Source organism: Schistocerca nitens, chromosome 5, assembly GCF_023898315.1.
Source record: "Schistocerca nitens isolate TAMUIC-IGC-003100 chromosome 5, iqSchNite1.1, whole genome shotgun sequence".
NCBI classification, from domain to species: Eukaryota; Metazoa; Arthropoda; class Insecta; order Orthoptera; family Acrididae; genus Schistocerca; species Schistocerca nitens.
This window is the reverse complement of record NC_064618.1, coordinates 447,685,099-447,707,776: the sequence shown is the minus strand read 5'-3', so window position 1 is coordinate 447,707,776 and position 22,678 is coordinate 447,685,099. Positions and strand designations below refer to the sequence as shown.

General features: G+C 40.1%; 1 protein-coding gene across 3 annotated transcripts in view; it reads right to left on the bottom strand.

Moving 5' to 3' along the window:
• Window positions 1-22,678, bottom strand: part of LOC126260258 (FAD-dependent oxidoreductase domain-containing protein 1-like) — a 115,438-nt gene that overhangs the window by 29,442 nt on the left and 63,318 nt on the right. For all 3 annotated transcript variants that reach the window (XM_049957588.1, XM_049957587.1, XM_049957586.1), the window contains exon 8: window positions 14,776-14,890. In XM_049957588.1, the coding sequence (XP_049813545.1) occupies window positions 14,776-14,890 (115 nt within the window). The remainder of the gene's footprint in view (window positions 1-14,775; window positions 14,891-22,678) is intronic.

Below are 22,678 nucleotides of genomic sequence, written 5' to 3'. Positions count from 1 at the left end.
GAACTTTTAGATTTCTCTCCTCTAGAGCCTCCAGCAGCGACATTCCTCTCTCATAAGAGACAGTACATCGCCATAGGCTTTACTTTGCATTTACATCAGCTGCCAGAATGAGAACTGCATTATTACTGAAGTTTACTACTGACTTTACTTTATAAGCATATGCTGTAATACTTTTTTTTAATGTATGATGAAATAAAAGAAATTATTCAGATAGTGAAGGGAGACGAAAATTTAATAGTCATGGGTGACGGGAATTCGAGTTTAGGAAAAGGGAGAGAAGGAAACGTGGTAGGTGAATATGGATTGGGGCTAAGAAATGAAAGAGGAAGCCGCCTGGTAGAATTTTGCACAGAGCACAACTTAAACATAACTAACACTTGGTTCAAGAATCATAAAAGAAGGTTGTATACATGGAAGAAGCCTGGAGATACTGACAGATTTCAGATAGATTATATAATGGTAAGACAGAGATTTAGGAACCTGGTTTTAAATTGTAAGACATTTCCAGGGGCAGATGTGGACTCTGACCACAATCTATTGGTTATGAACTGTAGATTAAAACTGAAGAAACTGCAAAAAGGAGGGAATTTAAGGAGATGGGACCTGGATAAACTGACTAAACCAGAGGTTGTACAGAGTTTCAGGGAGAGCGTAAGGGAACAAATGGCAGGAATGGGGCAAAGAAATACAGTAGAAGAAGAATGGGTAGCTTTGAGGGATAAAGTAGTGAAGGCGGCAGAGGATCAAGTAGGTAAAAAGACGAGGGCTAGTAGAAATCCTTGGGTAACAGAAGAAATATTGAATTTAAGGAATACAAACGTCTCAAAAATGAGATTGGCAGGAAGTGCAAAATGGCTAAGCAGGGATGGATAGAGGACAAATGTAAGGATGTAGAATCTTATCTCGCTAGGAGTAAGATAGAAACTGCCTACTGGAAAATTAAAGAGACCTTTGGAGAGAAGAGAACCACTTGTATGAATATCAAGAGCTCAGATGGAAACCCAGTTCTAAGCAAAGAAGGGAAAGCAGAAAGGTGGAAGGAATATATAGAGGGTCTATACAAGGGCGATTTACTTGAGGACATTATGGAAATGGAAGAGGATGTAGATGAAGATGAAATGGGAGATAAGATACTGCATGAAGAGTTTGACAGAGCACTGAAAGACCTGAGTCGAAACAAGGCCCCGGGAGTAGACAACATTCCATTAGAACTACTGATGGCCTTGGGAGAGCCAGTCCTCACAAAACTCTACCATCTGGTGAGCAAGATTTATGAGACAGGCGAAATACCCTCAGACTTCAAGGAGAATATAATAATTCCAATCCCAAAGAAAGCAGGTGTTCACAGATGTGAAAATTACCGAACAATCAGTTTAATAAGTCATGGCTGGAAAATACTAACACGAATTCTTTACAGACGAATGGAAAAACTAGTAGAAGCCTACCTTGGGGAAAATCAGTTTGGATTCCGTAGAAATATTGGAACACGTGAGGCAATACTGACCCTACGGCTTATCTCAGAAGCTAGATTAAGGAAAGGCAAACCTATGTTTCTAGCATTTGTAGACTTAGAGAAAATTTTTGACAATGTTGACTGGAATACTCTCTTTCAAATTCTGAAGGTGGCAGGGGTAAAATATAGGGAGTGAAAGGCCATTTACAATTTGTATAGAAACCAAATGGCAGTTATAAGAGTTGAGGGGCATGAAAGGGAAGCAGTGGTTGGGAAGGGAGTGAGACAGGGTTGTAGCCTCTCCCCAATGTTATTCAATCTGTATATTGAGCAAGCAGTGAAGGAAACAAAAGAAAAGTTTGGAGTAGGTATTAAAATCCATGGAGAAGAAATAAAAACTTTGAGGTTCGCCGATGACATTGTAATTCTGTCAGAGGCAGCAAAGGACTTGGAAGAGCAGTTGAACGGAATGGACAGTGTCTTGAAGGGAGGATATATGAACATCAACAAAAGCAAAAAGAGGATAATGGAATGTAGTCGAATTACGTCGGGTGATATTGAGGGTATTAGATTAGGAAAGGAGACACTTAAAGTAGTAAAGGAGTTTTGCTGTTTGGGGAGCAAAATAACTGATGATGGTCGAAGTAGAGAGGATATAAAATGTAGACTGGCAATGGGAAGGAAAGCGTTTCTGAAGAAGAGAAATTTGTTAACATCGAGTATTGATTTAAGTGTTAGGAAGTCATTTCTCAAAGTATTTGTATGGAGTGTAGCCATGTATGGAAGTGAAACATGCACGATAAATAGTTTAGACAAGAAGAGAATAGAAGCTTTCAAAATGTGGTGCTACAGAAGAATGCTGGAGATTAGATGGGTAGATCACATAACTAATGAGGAGGTGTTGAATAGGATTGGGGAGAAGAGAAGTTTGTGGCACAACTTGTCTAGAAGAAGGGATCGGTTGGTAGGACATGTTCTGAAGCATCAAGGGATCACCAATTTAGTATTGGAGGGCAGCGTGGAGGGTAAAAATCGTAGAGGGAGACCAAGAGATGAATACACCAAGCAGATTCAGAAGGATGTAGGTTGCAGTAGGTACTGGGAGATGAAGAAGCTTGCACAGGATAGAGCAGCATGGAGAGCTGCATCAAACCAGTCTCAGGACTGAAGACCACATCAACAACAACAACAACTGCATATAAATACTTGAGATAATGCACACTGCACTCAAAGATATTTTGCTTCAATGGTAACCACATGCTGCTCACTCATCTCAGCTATCTTGGTTAGAGTAAAACATCTATTAAGTATGACAATGGCTGATATTGGCCTGTTATCAGCTGTTGTGGCCACAGTTTGTTAAGGGAAAGCTGGTATCCTTCAAACAATAAAGTAAGACCCCTGAATGCATAATATATCCATTATCTTTTCTTTAGGGATCTTATGCATTTTGTTCATTACTAGTGAACTCATTTTAGCATTTGACTGTGGTAGACATAACATACTAGGCATACCTAGTGCATATTAAGCATATCGGTGCCTTTAGGAATGGATGTAAGTGTTCTCTGCCATATGCTTTCACAAAGTCCACAGTCATTCTGTCTACACACAAAACTTCACCTCTCCTGGTGAAAACCTGTAGAAGAGGTTACACAGCTCTCTTACATCTGTCTACATGACTGACTGATCTTTTGAATGCGCAAATCCTCACTCGAAATCACAGTGCCGACAGCAACGTTGCTGGATCTTCTAGGCAACTTAATCTCATCTTAGCCTCAAGGTAACCACAAAAGTCATTTGTCTGTGTATTATCATCTTCAATTATAGTCATTTCCTTCTGAATTTTTTTCTTTACTGTAACCTGGAGCATCTATGTCACTCCTGGAGACACGTACTAAGTTTTTATATCTTGATGACTAGTCACCACTTTCACTCCTGTATTTCAATCACTCTGGAAGCTCGAAGCCTAACTTTTGCATTGTATGTATATTATGCTCATTACCACACACTGATACCTTTATAGTACAGGTATCTGCACATTTTGCCTGTGATGGTAGAGATATAACCCCCTGTTACTCTATTCAATACAGTACATAATGTTCCTCAGTATACGGAATTACCATATGTAGGAGCACATTCACTGTTAGCATTACTCAAAGACACAGTTGTAGACTGTAAGGGCTGTGACATCATGTTCCTCCTATCACTTGTGCATCTAGTATCATGTGTGGATCTGATTTATTTACAGTCTTCTTCACTGAGAGCCCATGATTCTATTTCATTTATCCTAATGCACATTACTTCTGGAAGAATCATCCTTATGAACGATGTTTGATTCAATCAGATTAGGGCCTTGAATTCAATTCTTTCTTGGAATAATAGCTTTTCAATGCAGCCAGCTTGCTGTATATATTGGTCTTCAAATACATCTGTTCTTACACTAAAAGGTATTTCTTCTAATGAATACATATCAGAGAATGGTCCATATAACTTTAGTTGTCTGTGTCACTCTATAAAATGGCATCAGCCCCTAGCTACAGTAGGAGATATGTGCTTTTGTTTTTACTCCAACATACTGGCACATATATCTGAGTACTGAGAATGTTGCATGTAAGAAATTAATAGTTTCGTTAGCCATGGCCATAGTCAGTTCTTTGAATTTCTCATTCAAGCAGAAACATATACATTGCACATCCTTTTCCTAGTCCATTGAAGACTTGAACTTCATTGAGCATGGAATAAACACAGGTTTTTCACTTTTCTTTGGAAAGTTGTTCTTTAGGTGTCCTGCTATAACAAACTGAGTGCAATCCTGGTCCCTCGTATGTGATTTAGTTCCACTACAACACAATGAGTGCAAACCTGGTGCTTCATATGTGGTTTAGGCTTGTGTCCTTGGTCACAACATTTAAAACATTTGGACCTCCGTAATATTACTCGACATTTGGCAGCCTGAAGCCCACATAGACATTAGCCGTGGCGAGACTCTGGGAGACACCTCTAACACATGATGTACCGAATCCTTGCCTTTTTGGCACATTTTTAAATCTTAGCTTAGCCTCATGAATAATTTCATTTTTTGTTAGATGCCTAGCTCGATTCAGTTCTTCACTATTGATGTCTGTTGGAACCCTGTATATAATGAGTAGGGATAGGGGCCAGTGCTTTTTCAGAGGCTCAAATTTGATATTTCTAATCTGTTTCACATTTTCCTGTAATTTCTTCCAGTCCTCTTTGTCTACTATTTCAACAATGGCATTTCTATTAGTTGTCTTGATTGATTTAAATCTGATTTTGTCCTTTTTGGAGTTTACAGAATCTATTAATTTCTGTTTTTGCATCTCTGGCATCTTTATTGTCCACAGAACTAATGAATACAGTGTTTGGAGAAGATAGATTACTACTCAGTAATGAGCCACAGACAAGCACAATGAAAAGGAATGCTAGAAATTTTTCAGCTTTTGGACAAACTTCATCAGAAATAGAAAGCTGAAATGTTTCTAGCAATTTTTTCAATTGTGCCTGCCTGCAACTCAACACCTCTCCTATGTTTAACAAATAAATTTGCTGCACAACCATACAAACTGAGAAGTTATTTTACACTCCTGGAAATGGAAAAAAGAACACATTGACACCGGTGTGTCAGACCCACCATACTTGCTCCGGACACTGCGAGAGGGCTGTACAAGCAATGATCACACGCACGGCACAGCGGACACACCAGTAACCGCGGTGTTGGCCGTCGAATGGCGCTAGCTGCGCAGCATTTGTGCACCGCCGCCGTCAGTGTCAGCCAGTTTGCTGTGGCATACGGAGCTCCATCGCAGTCTTTAACACTGGTAGCATGCCACGACAGCGTGGACGTGAACCGTATGTGCAGTTGACGGACTTTGAGCGAGGGCGTATAGTGGGCATGCGGGAGGCCGGGTGGACGTACCGCCGAATTGCTCAACACGTGGGGCGTGAGGTCTCCACAGTACATCGATGTTGTCGCCAGTGGTCGGCGGAAGGTGCACGTGCCCGTCGACCTGGGACCGGACCGCAGCGACGCACGGATGCACGCCAAGACCGTAGGATCCTACGCAGTGCCGTAGGGGACCGCACCGCCACTTCCCAGCAAATTAGGGACACTGTTGCTCCTGGGGTATCGGCGAGGACCATTCGCAACCGTCTCCATGAAGCTGGGCTACGGTCCCGCACACCGTTAGGCCGTCTTCCGCTCACGCCCCAACATCGTGCAGCCCGCCTCCAGTGGTGTCGCGACAGGCGTGAATGGAGGGACGAATGGAGACGTGTCGTCTTCAGCGATGAGAGTCGCTTCTGCCTTGGTGCCAATGATGGTCGTATGCGTGTTTGGCGCCGTGCAGGTGAGCGCCACAATCAGGACTGCATACGACCGAGGCACACAGGGCCAACACCCGGCATCGTGGTGTGGGGATCGATCTCCTACACTGGCCGTACACCACTGGTGATCGTCGAGGGGACACTGAATAGTGCACGGTACATCCAAACCGTCATCGAACCCATCGTTCTACCATTTCTAGACCGGCAAGGGAACTTGCTGTTCCAACAGGACAATGCACGTTCGCATGTATCCCGTGCCACCCAACGTGCTCTAGAAGGTGTAAGTCAACTACCCTGGCCAGCAAGATCTCCGGATCTGTCCCCCATTGAGCATGTTTGGGACTGGATGAAGCGTCGTCTCACGCGGTCTGCACGTCCAGCACGAACGCTGGTCCAACTGAGGCGCCAGGTGGAAATGGCATGGCAAGCCGTTCCACAGGACTACATCCAGCATCTCTACGATCGTCTCCATGGGAGAATAGCAGCCTGCATTGCTGCGAAAGGTGGATATACACTGTACTAGTGCCGACATTGTGCTTGCTCTGTTGCCTGTGTCTATGTGCCTGTGGTTCTGTCAGTGTGATCATGTGATGTATCTGACCCCAGGAATGTGTCAATAAAGTTTCCCCTTCCTGGGACAATGAATTCACGGTGTTCTTATTTCAATTTCCAGGAGTGTATTTTATTATTGCTTCTGGTTTTGGCAATTCAGTGCACCATCTTCAGGCCCCATATGCACCTCTCAAAAATTATCATTATTAGTGTACTGGCGCTATCTGTTTCTGGATGTCATGAATTCTTATCTCAAGTGCTTCTTTCGAAGACTTGACTCCCCTATGTCATGAGTAGCAATCTATTCTTTCTCTTTTGTCGTTACTTCATCCTCGCCTTTCCACTATTTAAATTCAATATTTGTGTTTTTGTAGAATGCCTGTTGCTTCTTAACGGCAGTTGTTGATATCTGCTTTTTCAATGTAAATTTATAACAGACAGCAGGGAGTCACATTAACCGGATGCACTGCAGAAGTAAAAGTAACAACAATCTTGAAAATGCATGAGCTACATCCAGTTAAAACATTCACTGATATGTCAAAAATGTCTGATCAACCATAAGTAGATATGGCCTTATGGCCTTCCTTTATCCAATCTCTGAGATATTCATGCATAATGCTCGTATATCAATCTGTCTGAGCACTTTATTGTTTATATCAATATGCAAGGGGTCATCATTCAAATTGTCCTGTTGATTATGCACTGAACAATATCTTTGTCATATCTCACTTATTAAGGCCAATTGTATAAAGGATCTGATTTTAAATAAGCACAGAAGATAAACACGGATCAAACAGAACTTGGAAATCTGCATTATATAAATGAAAATATGAGATTATTTTGCCATTGGCCAAAATTTCGTTGATCCCATCAAGTTCAATTGCAGTCCTTTTACAACCTCATGAGACTATAAAAGAAAACATTTCATTGCGGTCATATACAAGCTGAAAAGAAAGAAATAATAAAGAAGTAGTTGTGAACATTCCCACACTGCTGAAGTTCAACATAATTTTTTATATGTAAGGTTACATTAAGGTAGAAGTATTTTGTGCTATCATATGTTTGGTTTGCAATTTACTGTGCATTGTGCAACTATGTACACTAGAAAGTGGGACTTGCTCCACATCTTTGTTTATTTACTGTTAACATTTTGCACTATTGATAGTACCAATTCATGTTCACTGTTTCATCATGCAAAAATGAGAGTGTAATTTCAACGGCAATATAAAACATGGGTTTACTTTTATCACTATCAGTAAAGAAACTGTGGAATGTACAGGGTGATTATAATCAAAGTTAAACTTCCACACTGCTGTATAAATAACACCACTGGTCAGAATGGTGTCAAATTGCAACGGAATATTATTGGAGAAGAGGGAAAACGTATGGAAGAAGAAAAATAAATAGTTACAAAATGTAGCAATAAATGGCACTGTAATAATCATAATTTAATTGTGGTGGACTGCAGATGACAAATGAATCATTCAACAATGCCTAAGGTGTATGTTCAATGTTAAGCAAATGGCACTACTCAGTGTGCTACTGTTAGTTACAGAAGCCCATCCACCATGGCAAGGTCATATCACATCAGATGGGAAAAATCAGTTTTTAATTGTCCAGAGGCCAAAAACTGCATAAAAAGCACCAATAATATTGGTTTTTAATTGTCCTGAAGCCAAAAACCGCATAAAAAGCATCAGTCCAAATAAAATAGGATTATTAATTTCTGTGTGACTGGTGCAAAACATGTTCAATATACTGTCCACCATTTCCTGCAACAAATTGAAATAGAGAAACAGCATGTTCCACAACTGATCAAAATGTTTCTGGGGTCACATTCACAATGTGTTGCACAATGCGTGCCTTCAATGCAGTTAAGTTTGCAATCGGAACACTGAACACAACATCTTTCAGACAGCCCCACAGCCAGAAGTCACGCAGATTACGATCAGGTGATCGGGACAGCCAGGCTGTAGGGAAACGGCGGCTGATAATTCTAGAATTTCCGAAATGGTGCTTCAGCAGATGCTTAACTGAATTTGCAATGTGTGGAGGTGCACCATCTTGCATAAAAATGATCCCACCCACACTGTTGGAGAGCTGGAATGACACAGTTGCACAAAAGACTTACCAGTGACGGTACAGGAAACAGGATCAGAAGCACCTTTATCTTCGAAAAAATATGGTCCTATGATAAACAATGCCGTAAACCCACACCACGCCGTGACCTTTTCAGGATAAAGTGGTACTGGTTGATTTGCGTGTGGATTTTCTGTTGCCCATATTCAACAATTCTGTGTAGTGACATATACTGTCAGATGGAAGTGGGCTTCATCTGTCCAAAAAATATTCTGTGGCCAATCATTGTCCACTTCCATGCAAGCAAGAAATTCTAAAGCAGAGGTCTCTCTTGCTGGCAGGTCAACACGAAACAACTCGTGCACATGTGTAATTTCAAATGGCTAGCAAAGAAGGATGTTTCACAGGATTTTACGTGCCGTGCTCATGGGTATGTCCAATGTTCAGGCAATGCTCCATGCACTACACATTTGCACACCATCACTCGTCTCTTCCTGCACTGCTTCCACTGACGTCAAATCAATTTGTTTCCTCCCTCTATGAGGTTGCACACAAAAAGAACCCATCTTTTCAAATTTCCGAATCATTTTCTCCAGTCCCACAGCAATCATCAGACCAATGCCTTTTTTTAAACCCTTCAGTGTCTGGAACTTCTGCAGAGTGACATTTGCAGTCATTAGTCTTGTAATACAGCTTTATAAGCAGAGCGCGATCCTGCATTGAGACAGCAATGGCAAACGTCACAGACGTGAAAGGAGGAAAAGCCGTGTACCCGGCGTGTTTATACCAACTTCAATGGGTCGTACGATTGACAGGTGTTTTCATTTATGTATTCTGACAAATACAGTGCCATCTATTGATCAATTTCCATGCTATTTTTTTTCCTTCTGCCATACGTTTTCCCCATTCCCCGATAATATTCCGTTGCAATTTGACCTCATTCTGACCAGTGGTGTTATTTCTACAGCGTTTTGAAAGTTTAACTTTAATTGTAATCACCCTGTACATTGTGCAAATCGAAATACACTATTGGGCATGATGGAAGGTCTGACATTGTGAATCATGTTAAGACAAAGAAACTTTGCATGAGTGGTCTAACAGAATGCACTTCCAGATAAAATACATAAAGGTGAAAAGAACAGTCACAGTGCAGCAGAATAATTGTAAAAAGTCATTTGGGATCACCTGAGTGCATGATGCAAAGTTAAACTTTTATGTCCATTAAATTTTGTCAATACAATTTGTTACATTTTTAAAATGTCCCTTTTTTGTAATAATAATGAAATGGGCACTAAGTTAAGGAGAATATTGGGAATGTAAGTAATGATTGCAGGTAGTATTTGCTTCCATATGATATCTAGCAGATAGCTTGTAATTAACATGAAAAACATTCAAAGCATTTCATACATACTTCATGGCAGAAGAAGACAGGGAAATTTGAACTACTTACAGTCAACAGTAAAAGTGGGTAAAGTTCGAGAGTAACCATTAGTGAATGAACATTTCTTGCAAAAGAGTTCTATGTGTTGAATAGCAGAAACTATATGATTCATATGAATTTTTGAAGTACCAAATGTGTGCTTAAACTGATTTGACAACTTCCCATGCATTAATTAACAGAAATATGAAGCACATGTAAGATAATTAGCAGAGTTGTATTTACTGGCCAACTACTAACTGATGTCGTGTCTTAGTGGGTCAGCGGTTATGTGCTGGACTATGGATTCGAAGGTCTGGGCTTCAAATCTATGTCAGTTTCATGTTTTTTTTTCTTTCTTTTTTTTTCTTCTCATTTATCCTTTCTTTCATCTCTTGTAGTGTTTGTTAAAGTGTAAAATTCTGAGTTGTGTTGTGATACAGAGTATACATTTAAAAATAGGTCCTCAAATATCCGGGGTCTGTTGCAACATATGAGGAAAGCAAGATATACCATGTCCCAAAGGACGATGCTCAGTAAATTGCTGTGGTGGTCAAACCAACTTACAAGTTGATGACAAATCTACCTAAGCTGAAAATGCAAATAAATACACTGCCACTCTGTGTGTCAATCATTTCTTTAGCACTGAATGATATTGGCTTTATAACATGTGAACTACTAAAACTTTCACCCATGCAGAAAGGTGCCTAAATCCATGGCCAACAATCTTTTATAAGTATGTTTTCATCATGTTCAACAAACTTATGAGAGAAGTCTCTACAGTTTGCTTGTGTTCAGAGTTAAATTGACCGCACCACTTAACGACCAATGCCAGATGGCCATAAATTATCAGCAGCTAAATGATTTATTCTCTATGATACTGGTTATTAAAGTATTTACTACAGCACTTTGTTTTGAAACCACACTGCCTCACTACACATCTTGCTGTTCTCCTAGCAATCTGGGCTGCTGTTGTGGGCAGCATACTGTATTCAGGAGCCATGTGTGCTGGGAATTATTTTGTTTCTTTTTATTTACTTTACAATTACATCCAACTATTTTGAAATTTTTCAGCTGTATAGAAGTTTCTTGAAGAAGCTTGAGAAGTTCCTTCTGCTTATATTTATTTTTACAACACAAAACTTTCAATAATATATACTGTGATATGTACAATTAATAACTGCAGTGAAGGTGCACTAATCATGTTGAAAACTAATTTAGTGGTGTTGCCAAATGTCTCTCACGTTAATTACAATAAACACTGAACTTCATTCAGTATATTCAAGTTTAGTCTTATAAAACACACCAAATTTGTGAACTTGGTTCATATTCTGAACTAAGATCAAAACTGATCTCCAGTTTGTGATGTTTATACAATTGGCCCTAATATGCTGTCAGCTTTTAACACCCCAGCAATACGGAGGGACAACAACAATCATTTAATGAACATAACGCAGAAAGTTGTTAACTAGAGCAGATACAGAAGATATGAACTAACCAAAAGCTTAATATTTTTCTTGAAACAGTATACATTAATACACATAGTATTTACAGTGTCATATTTCGAAAAATAGAAGTTCTTTTGTTGTCATGAGTTCCTCTCTTGTTCGTCATTAAACTGCAACTATGGAGTTTGAATAAAGCGACTAAAATACAGCAGAATAGAAAATCTCATGGCACAAATAGGGATAATGGCTTTTAATACTAAGCTACTGCAGAGTGGGCACACCAGAAATGATGCAACACATCCATATGCTGCCTTTGTCAAGTGTGTGAACTGTTCCATTCTGTTGTGTTTTAATCGCTTCATTGAAATTAACTGTAGAATGATTCTACTGCACCAACATACATTTCACGTAAGATAAGAGAAATTAGGAGTCATATGGAAGTATACAGACAATTATTTTTCCTTAACTTTATTTGTGAGTGAAACAGGAAACAAAATGACCAGTAGTGGTACAAGGTACCGACTGCCATGCACCATATGGTGCTCGCAGAGTTTGTATGTAGATGTTGATGTACAGGTACACGTACATGTACGTACTTCACTTTTGCAATTTGATAGTAAATAAGTTAAGAACATACAATACAGAAACTACTATTTTGGGAAATATGACTATGCACTGCATGTGTTAACTTATATACGGTTTCAAACATGTGTTTAGTTTCTTGCTAATTAAAATCTCATTTATGACTCTAATGAGTCTCCTGGTCATAAATGTATGTTAAGACACATTGTTCCTTCAGAAATTTCTGCTTCTGTAGGTTTTAGATAGATTAACATTCAAACATCAATTAAACAACCAGCTACTGGCTAGCCTTTGACAAATCACATGTATATGGTAGTGACTGGATTGTGTGCGGGCAAAATGGCAGAAAATGTGGAACAATGTTATTGCATCAAATTTTGTTTTAAGCTTGGTGATTCTTGCGTCAAAGATGGCTGCTCGTCAGTGAAGAGTGAAGCACATTTAGGTAGGTCCTCGACATCTGCAAATGAGGCTGTCTTTGATCATGTGAGGACCCTGGTGACGCATGACATAAGAATCATGATCAAAGAACTTGCAGATGAGGTTAAAATTAGTATACTACCCATTCCACTTTAACAGAACATTTGAATCTCAGGAGGATCTCAACAAAATTTGTGCCAAAGCTGCTAATAACTGAGTAGAACAACTTTAATCAGACTATATATGACGGTAGTGTCTGTTCCCGAAAGAACAGCTACCGTGGATGACCATGCAGCTTTGCTAGAAATGAAATGATAATTAAATGGACACCCTAGCTGCAAACAGGCGTTGATGTACTTCATTGGGGACATGTTGAAAATGTGCGCCCCGACCGGGACTCGAACCCGGGATCTCCTGCTTACATGGCAGACGCTCTATCCATCTGAGCCACCACGGGCACAGAGGATAGTGCGGCTGCAGGGACTTATCCCTTGCACGCTCCCCGTGAGATCCACATTCCCAACATGTCCACACCACTACATATATAGTTAAAAATATGGCTTCCCGGCCATTGACCTTCTTGTGCGAACGCACACGCTATGCCCGAACTCGTACGGGACTTGGTAGATTAATCTGCCACGAGTAATGAGTATGATGGGCACACATCTATTAGGCGCACTACGAATGTAGTGGTGTGGACATGTTGGGAATGTGGATCTCATGGGGAGCGTGCGAGGGAAAAGTCCCTGCAGACGCACTATCCTCTGTGCCCGCGGTGGCTCAGATGGATAGAGCGTCTGCCATGTAAGCAGGAGATCCCGGGTTCGAGTCCCAGTCGGGGCACACATTTTCAACATGTCCCCAATGAAGTACATCAACGCCTGTTTGCAGCTAGGGTGTCCATTTAATTATCATTTCACTTTAATCAGAGATCGCACAGGACATGCTGGATACTGTGGACAGTAATCCCAATTTCTTAACACAGTGATCACTGGTACTAGAGTCCTGTTTATTTTGGGAGTGGCCCAGAAGCAGAGTTCCAGTCATCACGATGGAAGCATCCATCATCCCCGAGATCCAAAATAGGGAGACAGGTCCACAGCAATGTGAAAGTCAAGCTGACAATCCGTTCTTACTCCAATGGCGTATCCATCACTAGTATGCCCCAGAAGGTACCAATGGCAATAAGGGGTACTACCAAGAGGCTGTGTGTCACCTTCATGAAGCAGTAAGAGGAAATTGGGAGGACTTGTGGCAGTGGTAGTTGTCACCTCCACCACAATAACGCACCCACTCATTGTTCTCAATTAATTCAGAGGTTTTTGGCCACACACAAGATGGCTGTGGTTTGTCCGCCTCCCTATTCCCAGACCTAGCACCAAGTGACATCTGGCTTTTCCATAAACTGAAAAAGACTCTGAAAGGCAGCAGATTTCAGAACAGGGAAGACATTATGCAGAATTTGATAGAGCAGTTGCACACCATACTGAAAGAGGCTTTCCAGCGATTCTTCCAGCAGTGGCAGTAACAATGGGAGAGGTTTGTAGAAGCTGAAGGGGACTGCTCTGAAGGTGATTAGTGTCAAAGAACTGCATCTGAATAGAGATAGATTTTATAAATAAAAGTCGTATACTTTCTGAACAGCCCTCATAATTAATAGCACACCTGTAATTAACAGCACACTATCCACAGAAGTAGAGACCCAAGTTTTACTCTTGGTCTGCCACAGTTTTAACTTGTCACACACTATCAATAAAATGTATATTTCAGTAACAGTAAAAGAATTTATTCTCAAGATGTCTTTAGGCTAATTAAATAGCTAGTCTGATGATCTATAAGTTTTTCTTTCTTTACTACTAGGTAGCAGCAAGCTGTATTAAGAGCTTTCTATATAAGTCAAACAAAATGGCATAAAGGTGAGCTCCAGTTCCTTTTGGTACTCAGAGTTAGAGAGAGAGAGAGAGATAGAATATATATTTGTCCTCTGACCGTTATCAAAAACTGGTCTAAGTTCTTGAGTTTTTCCAGTTATATAAGACCCACTGCTCTCCTGGAGATTTATGAAAAAAATCTTTCATAAAATATACACTCAGAAAAGCACCCCACCAAGATCAGTGACGTTAGTTTCCCTTCAATCCCACCAACACTTATCTCTGTACCTGCAACTTTTTCATGCATACAACAATCAACAGGAGGAACTAAAGTGTGGTTTTCTTGACCAAAGCAACTTCAGAAGAAAAAATTGTTATAAATGGTTTCACTCCATCATTTTTTGTGTCATTATAATTAATGTGTGAATAGATGGATTAACACTGTAGGATACATTGTCTTTGCTCTCCACATCCCTTTTTGGATTTTCATGTTTTGTGTGTTTGTCAAGGTTTGTATTATCTAATTATTACAACACAATGTTATTCCATTTATCTGTTACTGAGAATAGTAATGCAAGATTTTTGCATTTATTCTAATTATTTACTTACCATGGCCACTAAATCCAGCTGCTAAATAAAGATTGTGGTAATATGGATGAGGTCCAACAATTCCATTTTCATCTACTACATTGGTGTCATAATACCCAGCCCATGCATTTTTCACCTATAAATAAACATCAGTTATTATTCTATGTCATAAGTTTCCTTTTCCACGTAATGAAAACAAGCTTCAAGTTGATACCCAAAGTATAATTTTTGACAATAAATTTAAACATTCATCAGATACTCACGTATCTTTCCTATTAACACAATTATTCAACAACTTACTAAAACAAAAGTGCTTGAGAAATTTCATTGTTCAGATCTGTGTTTATCTGATCTGTTTGCAACTTAAAAGAGTAGACATACAAAGATTTACAGAAATTACAAACACAAAATATGTAAATGCAACAACTCAGCACACAGAAGCATTATGGAGCAGTCAATAGGCATATACCGTGAATTTCAGTTAATCATAATGTTCAGTTTCTTGTTTATTCGGCAATCAACTTCTCAACATTTCCTTCCAATGACGAGTGGCTGTGTTTACTAACAGCGTTATTTGTCTCCCACCCAGATTTTCAATATTCTATTATTGTACAAATGAAAAATGCCAACTTTATGACAGTAAATGATGATAAATAAATAAATTAGTCATATGAGTTGGAATTGAAATTATGTAGCACCAACTTGACAACCTACTCAATTATACCAATACATCCTGTTCTGCATGTTTCACAAATGCTCTATTTCTAACAAATAAGTGATGCCTACCATCCAATTATTTTAAAACTAAGGTAAATCTTCTTTTGCTTTGTACAAATGCTCACTCTCTTCTATGCTGGGATTTACTGTTTCTCTACTACTCATTCATACATATACATATACATCTATGTCTACATACATACTCTGCAATCCACCATACGGTGCATGGCAGAGAGTACTTCATACCACAACTAGCGTCTTCTCTCCCTGTTCCACTCCCAAACAGAACAAGGGAAAAATGAATGCGTATATGCCTCTGTACGAGCCCTAATCTCTCTTATCTTATCTTTGTGGTCTTTCTGCGAAATGTAAGTTGGCGGCAGTAAAATTGTACTGCTGTCAGCCTCAAATGCTGGATCTATAAATTTCCTCAGCAGCGATTCATGTAAAGAACACCTCCTTTCCTCCAGAGACTCCCACCCGAGTTCCTGAAGCATTTCCGTAACACTTGCGTCAGCCCACCTCTGAATTGCTTCTATGTCCTCCCTCAATCCGACCTCATAGGGATAACAAACGCTTGAGCAGTACTCAAGAATAGGTCATATTAGTGTTTTATAAGTGGTCTCCTTTACAGATGAACCACATCTTCCCAAAATTCTACCAATGAACCGAAGACGACTATCCGCCTTCCCCACAACTGCCATTACATGCTTGTCCCACTTCGTATCACTCTGCAATGTTACGCCAAAATAATTAATGACTGTGTCAAGCACTACACTACTAATGGAGTATTCAAACATTATAGGATTCTTTTTCCTATTCATCTGCATTAATTTACATTTATCTATATTTAGAGTTAGCTGCCATTCTTTACACAAATCACAAATCCTGTCCAAGTCATCTTGTATCCTCCTACAGTCACTCAACGACGACACCTTCCTGTACACTACAGCGTCATCAGCAAACAGCCACACATTGCTATCCACCCTATCCGAAAGATCATTTATGTAGATAGAAAACAACAGTGGACCTACCACACTTCCCTGGGGCACTCCAGATGATACCCTCACCTCCGATGAACACTCACCATCGAGGACAACGTACTGGGTTCTATTACTCAAGAGCTTTTTTACAACTTTGACACTATTATGAAAAGGATAGATTGCAACTCACCATATGGTGGAGATGCTGAGTTGTAGACAGACACAACAAAAAGATTGCTAAAAAAGTACGCTTTTAGCTAAAACACGTTCTTCTGAATGAGGCAACATACACACATTCATGCACACACAACTCATACACAAGACCACTGTCTCTAGCTGCAGAGGCCAGACTGCAAACAACAGTGCACGATGAAAGCAGCAGTCTGGGTGATGGGGCTAAGGAGGCTGGTGCGATGAGGGAGAGGGATAGCTGAGTAGGGAAGGTGCACGGTAAAGTGCTACTTGTAGAAGTATGAAGGGATGAGGTGGGAAGAGGGTAGGGCAGCTAGGTGCAGTGGAGAGGTTAGATGGATGGCAGGGAGGGGGCTGGGGGCCAGAGGGAGGAGGAGGGTGGAAAAGGAGAGAAGTAAAAAGACTCTGGGTGCATTGGTGGAATAGAAAGCTGTGTACTGCTAGAATGGTAACAGGGAAGGGGATAGATAGGTGCAGGGCAATGACTAATGAAGGTTGAGAGCAGGAGGGTTACAGGAACATAGGATATATCGCAGGGAGCATCTTGTCCTGGTATGCTCCCATAAGCGGCACGTTACTGTCCCCCACCCCTACCCTCCTCCCTCCCCACCCCAGCCTCCTCCCTAACCCCACCACCCAGATTGCTTCTCCCTGTGCTGTTGCTCAGTCATGTGTGTGTTTTGTCTAATTCAGAAGAAGGTATTTAGGCCAAAAGCTTACTTTTTAAGCAGTCTTTCTGTTGTGCCTGTCTGTGACTCATCACCACTATGTGGTGAGTAGTAATATATGCTTTTCATAATACTATCAATAATCCATCATGGAGTTTCCAGTGTTTATTTTATTTTATTTTATTTATTTTGTTTTTACAACTTCTCCAGTTTTTGCATTTTAGCTATATTCTTCCCCTCTTGCTACTTTTTCCTTAGGTTTCTTCTTATTTTACAAGCTCGACTTCATAATTCCTTATCTTTTACTCCATACTCATCTCTTTTCCTATCTATTTGACCATTCTGAGAAATCAATAAATTCTTGGACAGTCACTGTGACGTGGTAGCAACTCCTGTCTCATTTGATGGTTTCCATGCAGTGAATACAGACTAAATTCATTTATTTGAAGACAGGATGACCTAACATGGAGAAAATGGTGTTTACATTTAAATGTTCCTTCACCATTAAGTTCAAGGCCTTACTAATAATAATGAATTGAAAAAGTTTCAAGTATGTATGGAAAGTATACAGGACAATGATTGTTGCTTTAGGTTCAGGACTGGCAATATTAAACAATTGTTTGAAACCATGAATCACACAAGTGACACCAGAACTTGATGAGAAGTTATTATAATGGCAGCACCATTTCACTTGATCATAAAATGTATATTACAAATAACACAGAGTGAAGAGCACTGCTGGAGTAACAGTTACATGTTTATCACAAACAACACATGTAAGCAAATGGGCCAAATAACTTGGAACTCAGGGTTTATTTCTATCACAAAATTTTCCAGAACACTACTGCAGTGTTCATTCAGTTTGTACTGTTTATAGATGAGACCTCTTTCAAACATGATAGTGTCTTCAAATGCTGCAACAGCCATGTTTAGAGTGACAGAAGTCCTTTCATCTCAGACCATAAGATAATTCTCTATCAATCTGAAGACTGGAACAGTAGAAGATCTACTAACATGACTTTACTTTCTACTAGCCCACTTGAATGGTGCATGTTACCTAGTGTTCATTTGAGATGTGTTGACACATCTGTTGGTGACTGTATGCCTGATGTCCACGAGAGGATGCAGCTTCAACTTTATGGTGTACCATCACACTTTAATCTTTACGCCCATGGGCACCTGAGCAACAGATATCCTTGTCAATGGATTGGAAGGGGAGGTTGTATACCATGGCAAGTGCGATCACTGGATCTCATTCCTATGGATTTTTTCCTATGGGATAATCTAAGGCTGTGGGAGTATTAAACACTGGTAAATAACTCATAGTAAAATAAACTTTCACAGCTATGAGCAAACATGTATGATTTCCTAACATACACAAGACAAGTGACATCAATACACATGGCCAAGTATCTGTAATTTGATTTCCTGATCTACAAAGTACACATGATACAAACGTATATAACGTGAAAGGGCATGAGTTCTCCTAATGAGCTGACATGTCAGATGTTTAAAAAGGCAAATATTGTAGCAAAATATGTGTAGATTCTCAGTAACACTTGCTGCCATGCAAAACAGATAACAGTCTGCCTTTTGGGCATCTTCATTAGGAACTGTTCAGTTTAAAACACTATCTTGGAACATATTACTCTGATAATAATGACATTTTAATAGGTTACAGGCATGTCTATTGCTACAGTAAGTCCCAAGTTGCAGAATTTTACAATCACAAACAGAAACATTCTTATTTTTCTACACTAACTTTTTCTCAACCCAAGATAAACTTATAACAGAAAACTTGAATTAGTTTTGAAGTTCGTTTTCATGGAGACCCAAAACTGCAACCACTGTTACTGTACAGTGTGATAATGCTTTTATAAAGAACATTACTGACAATAGGATCTATGCACACTGGAATGTGTGACTAGCCGACAGTGGACAAAGCCTGCAACAATCCTAGGACTGCCGCTCACGAGCAACATGCATAAAACTTTTGCCCCCTTTAGTCAGTCAGGCAGGTTGTACGCTCAAACTTAGCAGCCTCTATAGGAGGTAAACAGAACATATTTAACATAACTACAAAGCAATGGATCACCTCACAATTTAAATTTAGGACCTGAAATGGCATATAATATATAGCAGTTTACTGTTGTTGTTGTTGTTGTGGTCTTCAGTCCTGAGACTGGTTTGATGCAGCTCTCCATGCTGCTCTATCCTGTGCAAGCTTCTTCATCTCCCAGTACCTACTGCAACCTACATCCTTCTGAATCTGCTTAGTGTATTCATCTCTTGGTCTCCCTCTACGATTTTTACCCTCCACACTGCCCTCCAATGCTAAATTTGTGATCCCTTGATGCCTCAAAACATGTCCTACCAACCGATCCCTTCTTCTAGTCAAGTTGTGCCACAATCTTCTCTTCTCCCCAATCCTATTCAATACCTCCACATTAGTTACGTGATCTACCCACCTTATCTTCAGCATTCTTCTGTAGCACCACATTTCGAAAGCTTCTATTCTCTTCTTGTCCAAACTAGTTATCGTCCATGTTTCACTTCCATACATGGCTACACTCCATACAATTACTTTCAGAAACGACTTCCTGACACTTAAATCTATACTCGACGTTAACAAATTTCTCTTCTTCAGAAACGCTTTCCTTGCCACTGCCAGTCTACATTTAATATCCTCTCTACTTCGACCATTGTCAGTTATTTTACTCCCCAAATAGCAAAACTCCTTTACTACTTTAAGTGTCTCATTTCCTAATCTAATTCCCTCAGCATCACCCGATTTAATTTGACTACATTCCATTATCCTCGTTTTGCCTTTGTTGATGTTCATCTTATATCCTCCTTTCAAGACACTGTCCATTCCATTCAACTGCTCTTCCAAGTCCTTTGCTGTCTCTGACAGAATTACAATGTCATCGGCGAACCTCAAAGTTTTTACTTCTTCTCCATGAATTTTAATACCTACTCCGAATTTTTCTTTTGTTTCCTTTACTGCTTGCTCAATATACAGATTGAATAACATTGGGGAGAGGCTACAACCTTGTCTCACTCCTTTCCCAACCACTGCTTCCCTTTCATGCCCCTCGACTCTTATAACTGCCATCTGGTTTCTGTACAAATTGTAAATAGCCTTTCGCTCCCAGTATTTTACTCCTGCCACCTTCAGAATTTGAAAGAGAGTATTCCAGTTAACATTGTCAAAAGCTTTCTCTAAGTCTACAAATGCTAGAAACGTAGGTTTGCCTTTTCTTAATCTTTCTTCTAAGATAAGCCGTAAGGTTAGTATTGCCTCACGTGTTCCAACATTTCTACGGAATCCAAACTGATCTTCCCCGAGGTCCGCTTCTACCAGTTTTTCCATTCGTCTGTAAAGAATTCGCGTTAGTATTTTGCAGCTGTGACTTATTAAACTGATAGTTCGGTAATTTTCACATCTGTCAACACCAGCTTTCTTTGGGATTGGAATTATTATATTCTTACTGAAGTCTGAGGGTATTTCGCCTGTCTCATACATCTTACTCACCAGATGGTAGAGTTTTGTCATGACTGGCTCTCCCAAGGCCATCAGTAGTTCTAATGGAATGTTGTCTACTCCTGGGGCCTTGTTTCGACTCAGGTCTTTCAGTGCTCTGTCAAACTCTTCACGCAGTATCTTATCTCCCATTTCGTCTTCATCTACATCCTCTTCCATTTCCATAATATTGTCCTAAAGCACATCGCCCTTGTATAAACCCTCTATATACTCCTTCCAGCTTTCTGCCTTCCCTTCTTTGCTTAGATCTGGGTTGCCATCTGAGTTCTTGATATTCATACAAGTGGTTCTCTTCTCTCCAAAGGTCTCTTTAATTTTCCTGTAGGCAGTATCTATCTTACCCCTAGTGAGACAAGCCTCTACATCCTTACATTTGTCCTCTAGCCATCCCTGCTTAGCCATTTTGCACTTCCTGTCGATCTCATTTTTGAGACGTTTGTATTCCTTTTTGCCTGCTTCATTTACTGCATTTTTATAATTTCTCCTTTCATCAATTAAATTCAATATTTCTTCTGTTACCCAAGGATTTCTAGTAGCCCTCGTCTTTTTACCTACTTGATCGTCTGCTGCCTTCACTACTTCATCCCTCAGAGCTACCCATTCTTCTTCTACTGTATTTCTTTCCCCCATTCCTGTCAATTGCTCCCTTATGCTCTCTCTGAAACTCTCTACAACCTCTGGTTCTTTCAGTTTATCCAGGTCCCATCTCCTTAAATTCCCACCGTTTTGCAGTTTCTTCAGTTTCAATTTGCAGTTCATAACCAATAGATTGTGGTCAGAATCCACATCTGCCCCTGGAAATGTCTTACAATTTAAAACCTGGCTCCTAAATCTCTGTCTTACCATTATATAATCTATCTGATACCTTTTAGTATCTCCAGGATTCTTCCAGGTATACAACCTTCTTTTATGATTCTTGAACCAAGTGTTAGCTATGATTAAGTCATGCTCTCTGCAAAATTCTACAAGGCGGCTTCCTCTTTCATTTCTTCCCCCCAATCCATATTCACCTACTATGTTTCCTTCTCTCCCTTTTCCTACTGACGAATTCCAGTCACCCATGACTATTAAATTTTCATCTCCCTTCACTACCTGAATAATTTCTTTTATCTCGTCATACATTTCATCTATTTCTTCATCATCTGCAGAGCTAGTTGGCATATAAACTTGTACTACTGTAGTAGACATGGGCTTTGTGTCTATCTTGGCCACAATAATGCGTTCACTATGCTGTTTGTAGTAGCAAACCCGCACTCCTATTTTTTTATTCATTATTAAACCTACTCCTGCATTATCCCTATTTGATTTTGTATTTATGATCCTGTATTCGCCTGACCAAAAGTCTTGTTCCTCCTGCCACCGAACTTCACTAATTCCCACTATATCTAACTTTAACCTATCCATTTCCCTTTTTAAATTTTCTAACCTACCTGCCCGATTAAGGGATCTGACATTCCATGCTCCGATCCGTAGTACGCCAGTTTTCTTTCTCCTGATAACGACGTCCTCTTGAGTAGTCCCCGCCCGGAGATCCGAATGGGGGACTATTTTACCTCCGGAATATTTTACCCAAGAGGACGCCATCATCATTTAATCATACAGTAAAGCTGCATTTCCTCGGGAAAAATTACGCAGTACCAGCACAGCAAGGCCGTTTTGGTTAATGTTACAAGGCCAGATCAGTCAATCATCCAGACTGTTGCCCCTGCAACTACTGAAAAGGCTGCTGCCCCTCTTCAGGAACCACATGTTTGTCTGGCCTGTCAACAGATACCCCTCCGTTGTGGTTGCACCTACAGTACGGCCATCTGTATCGCTGA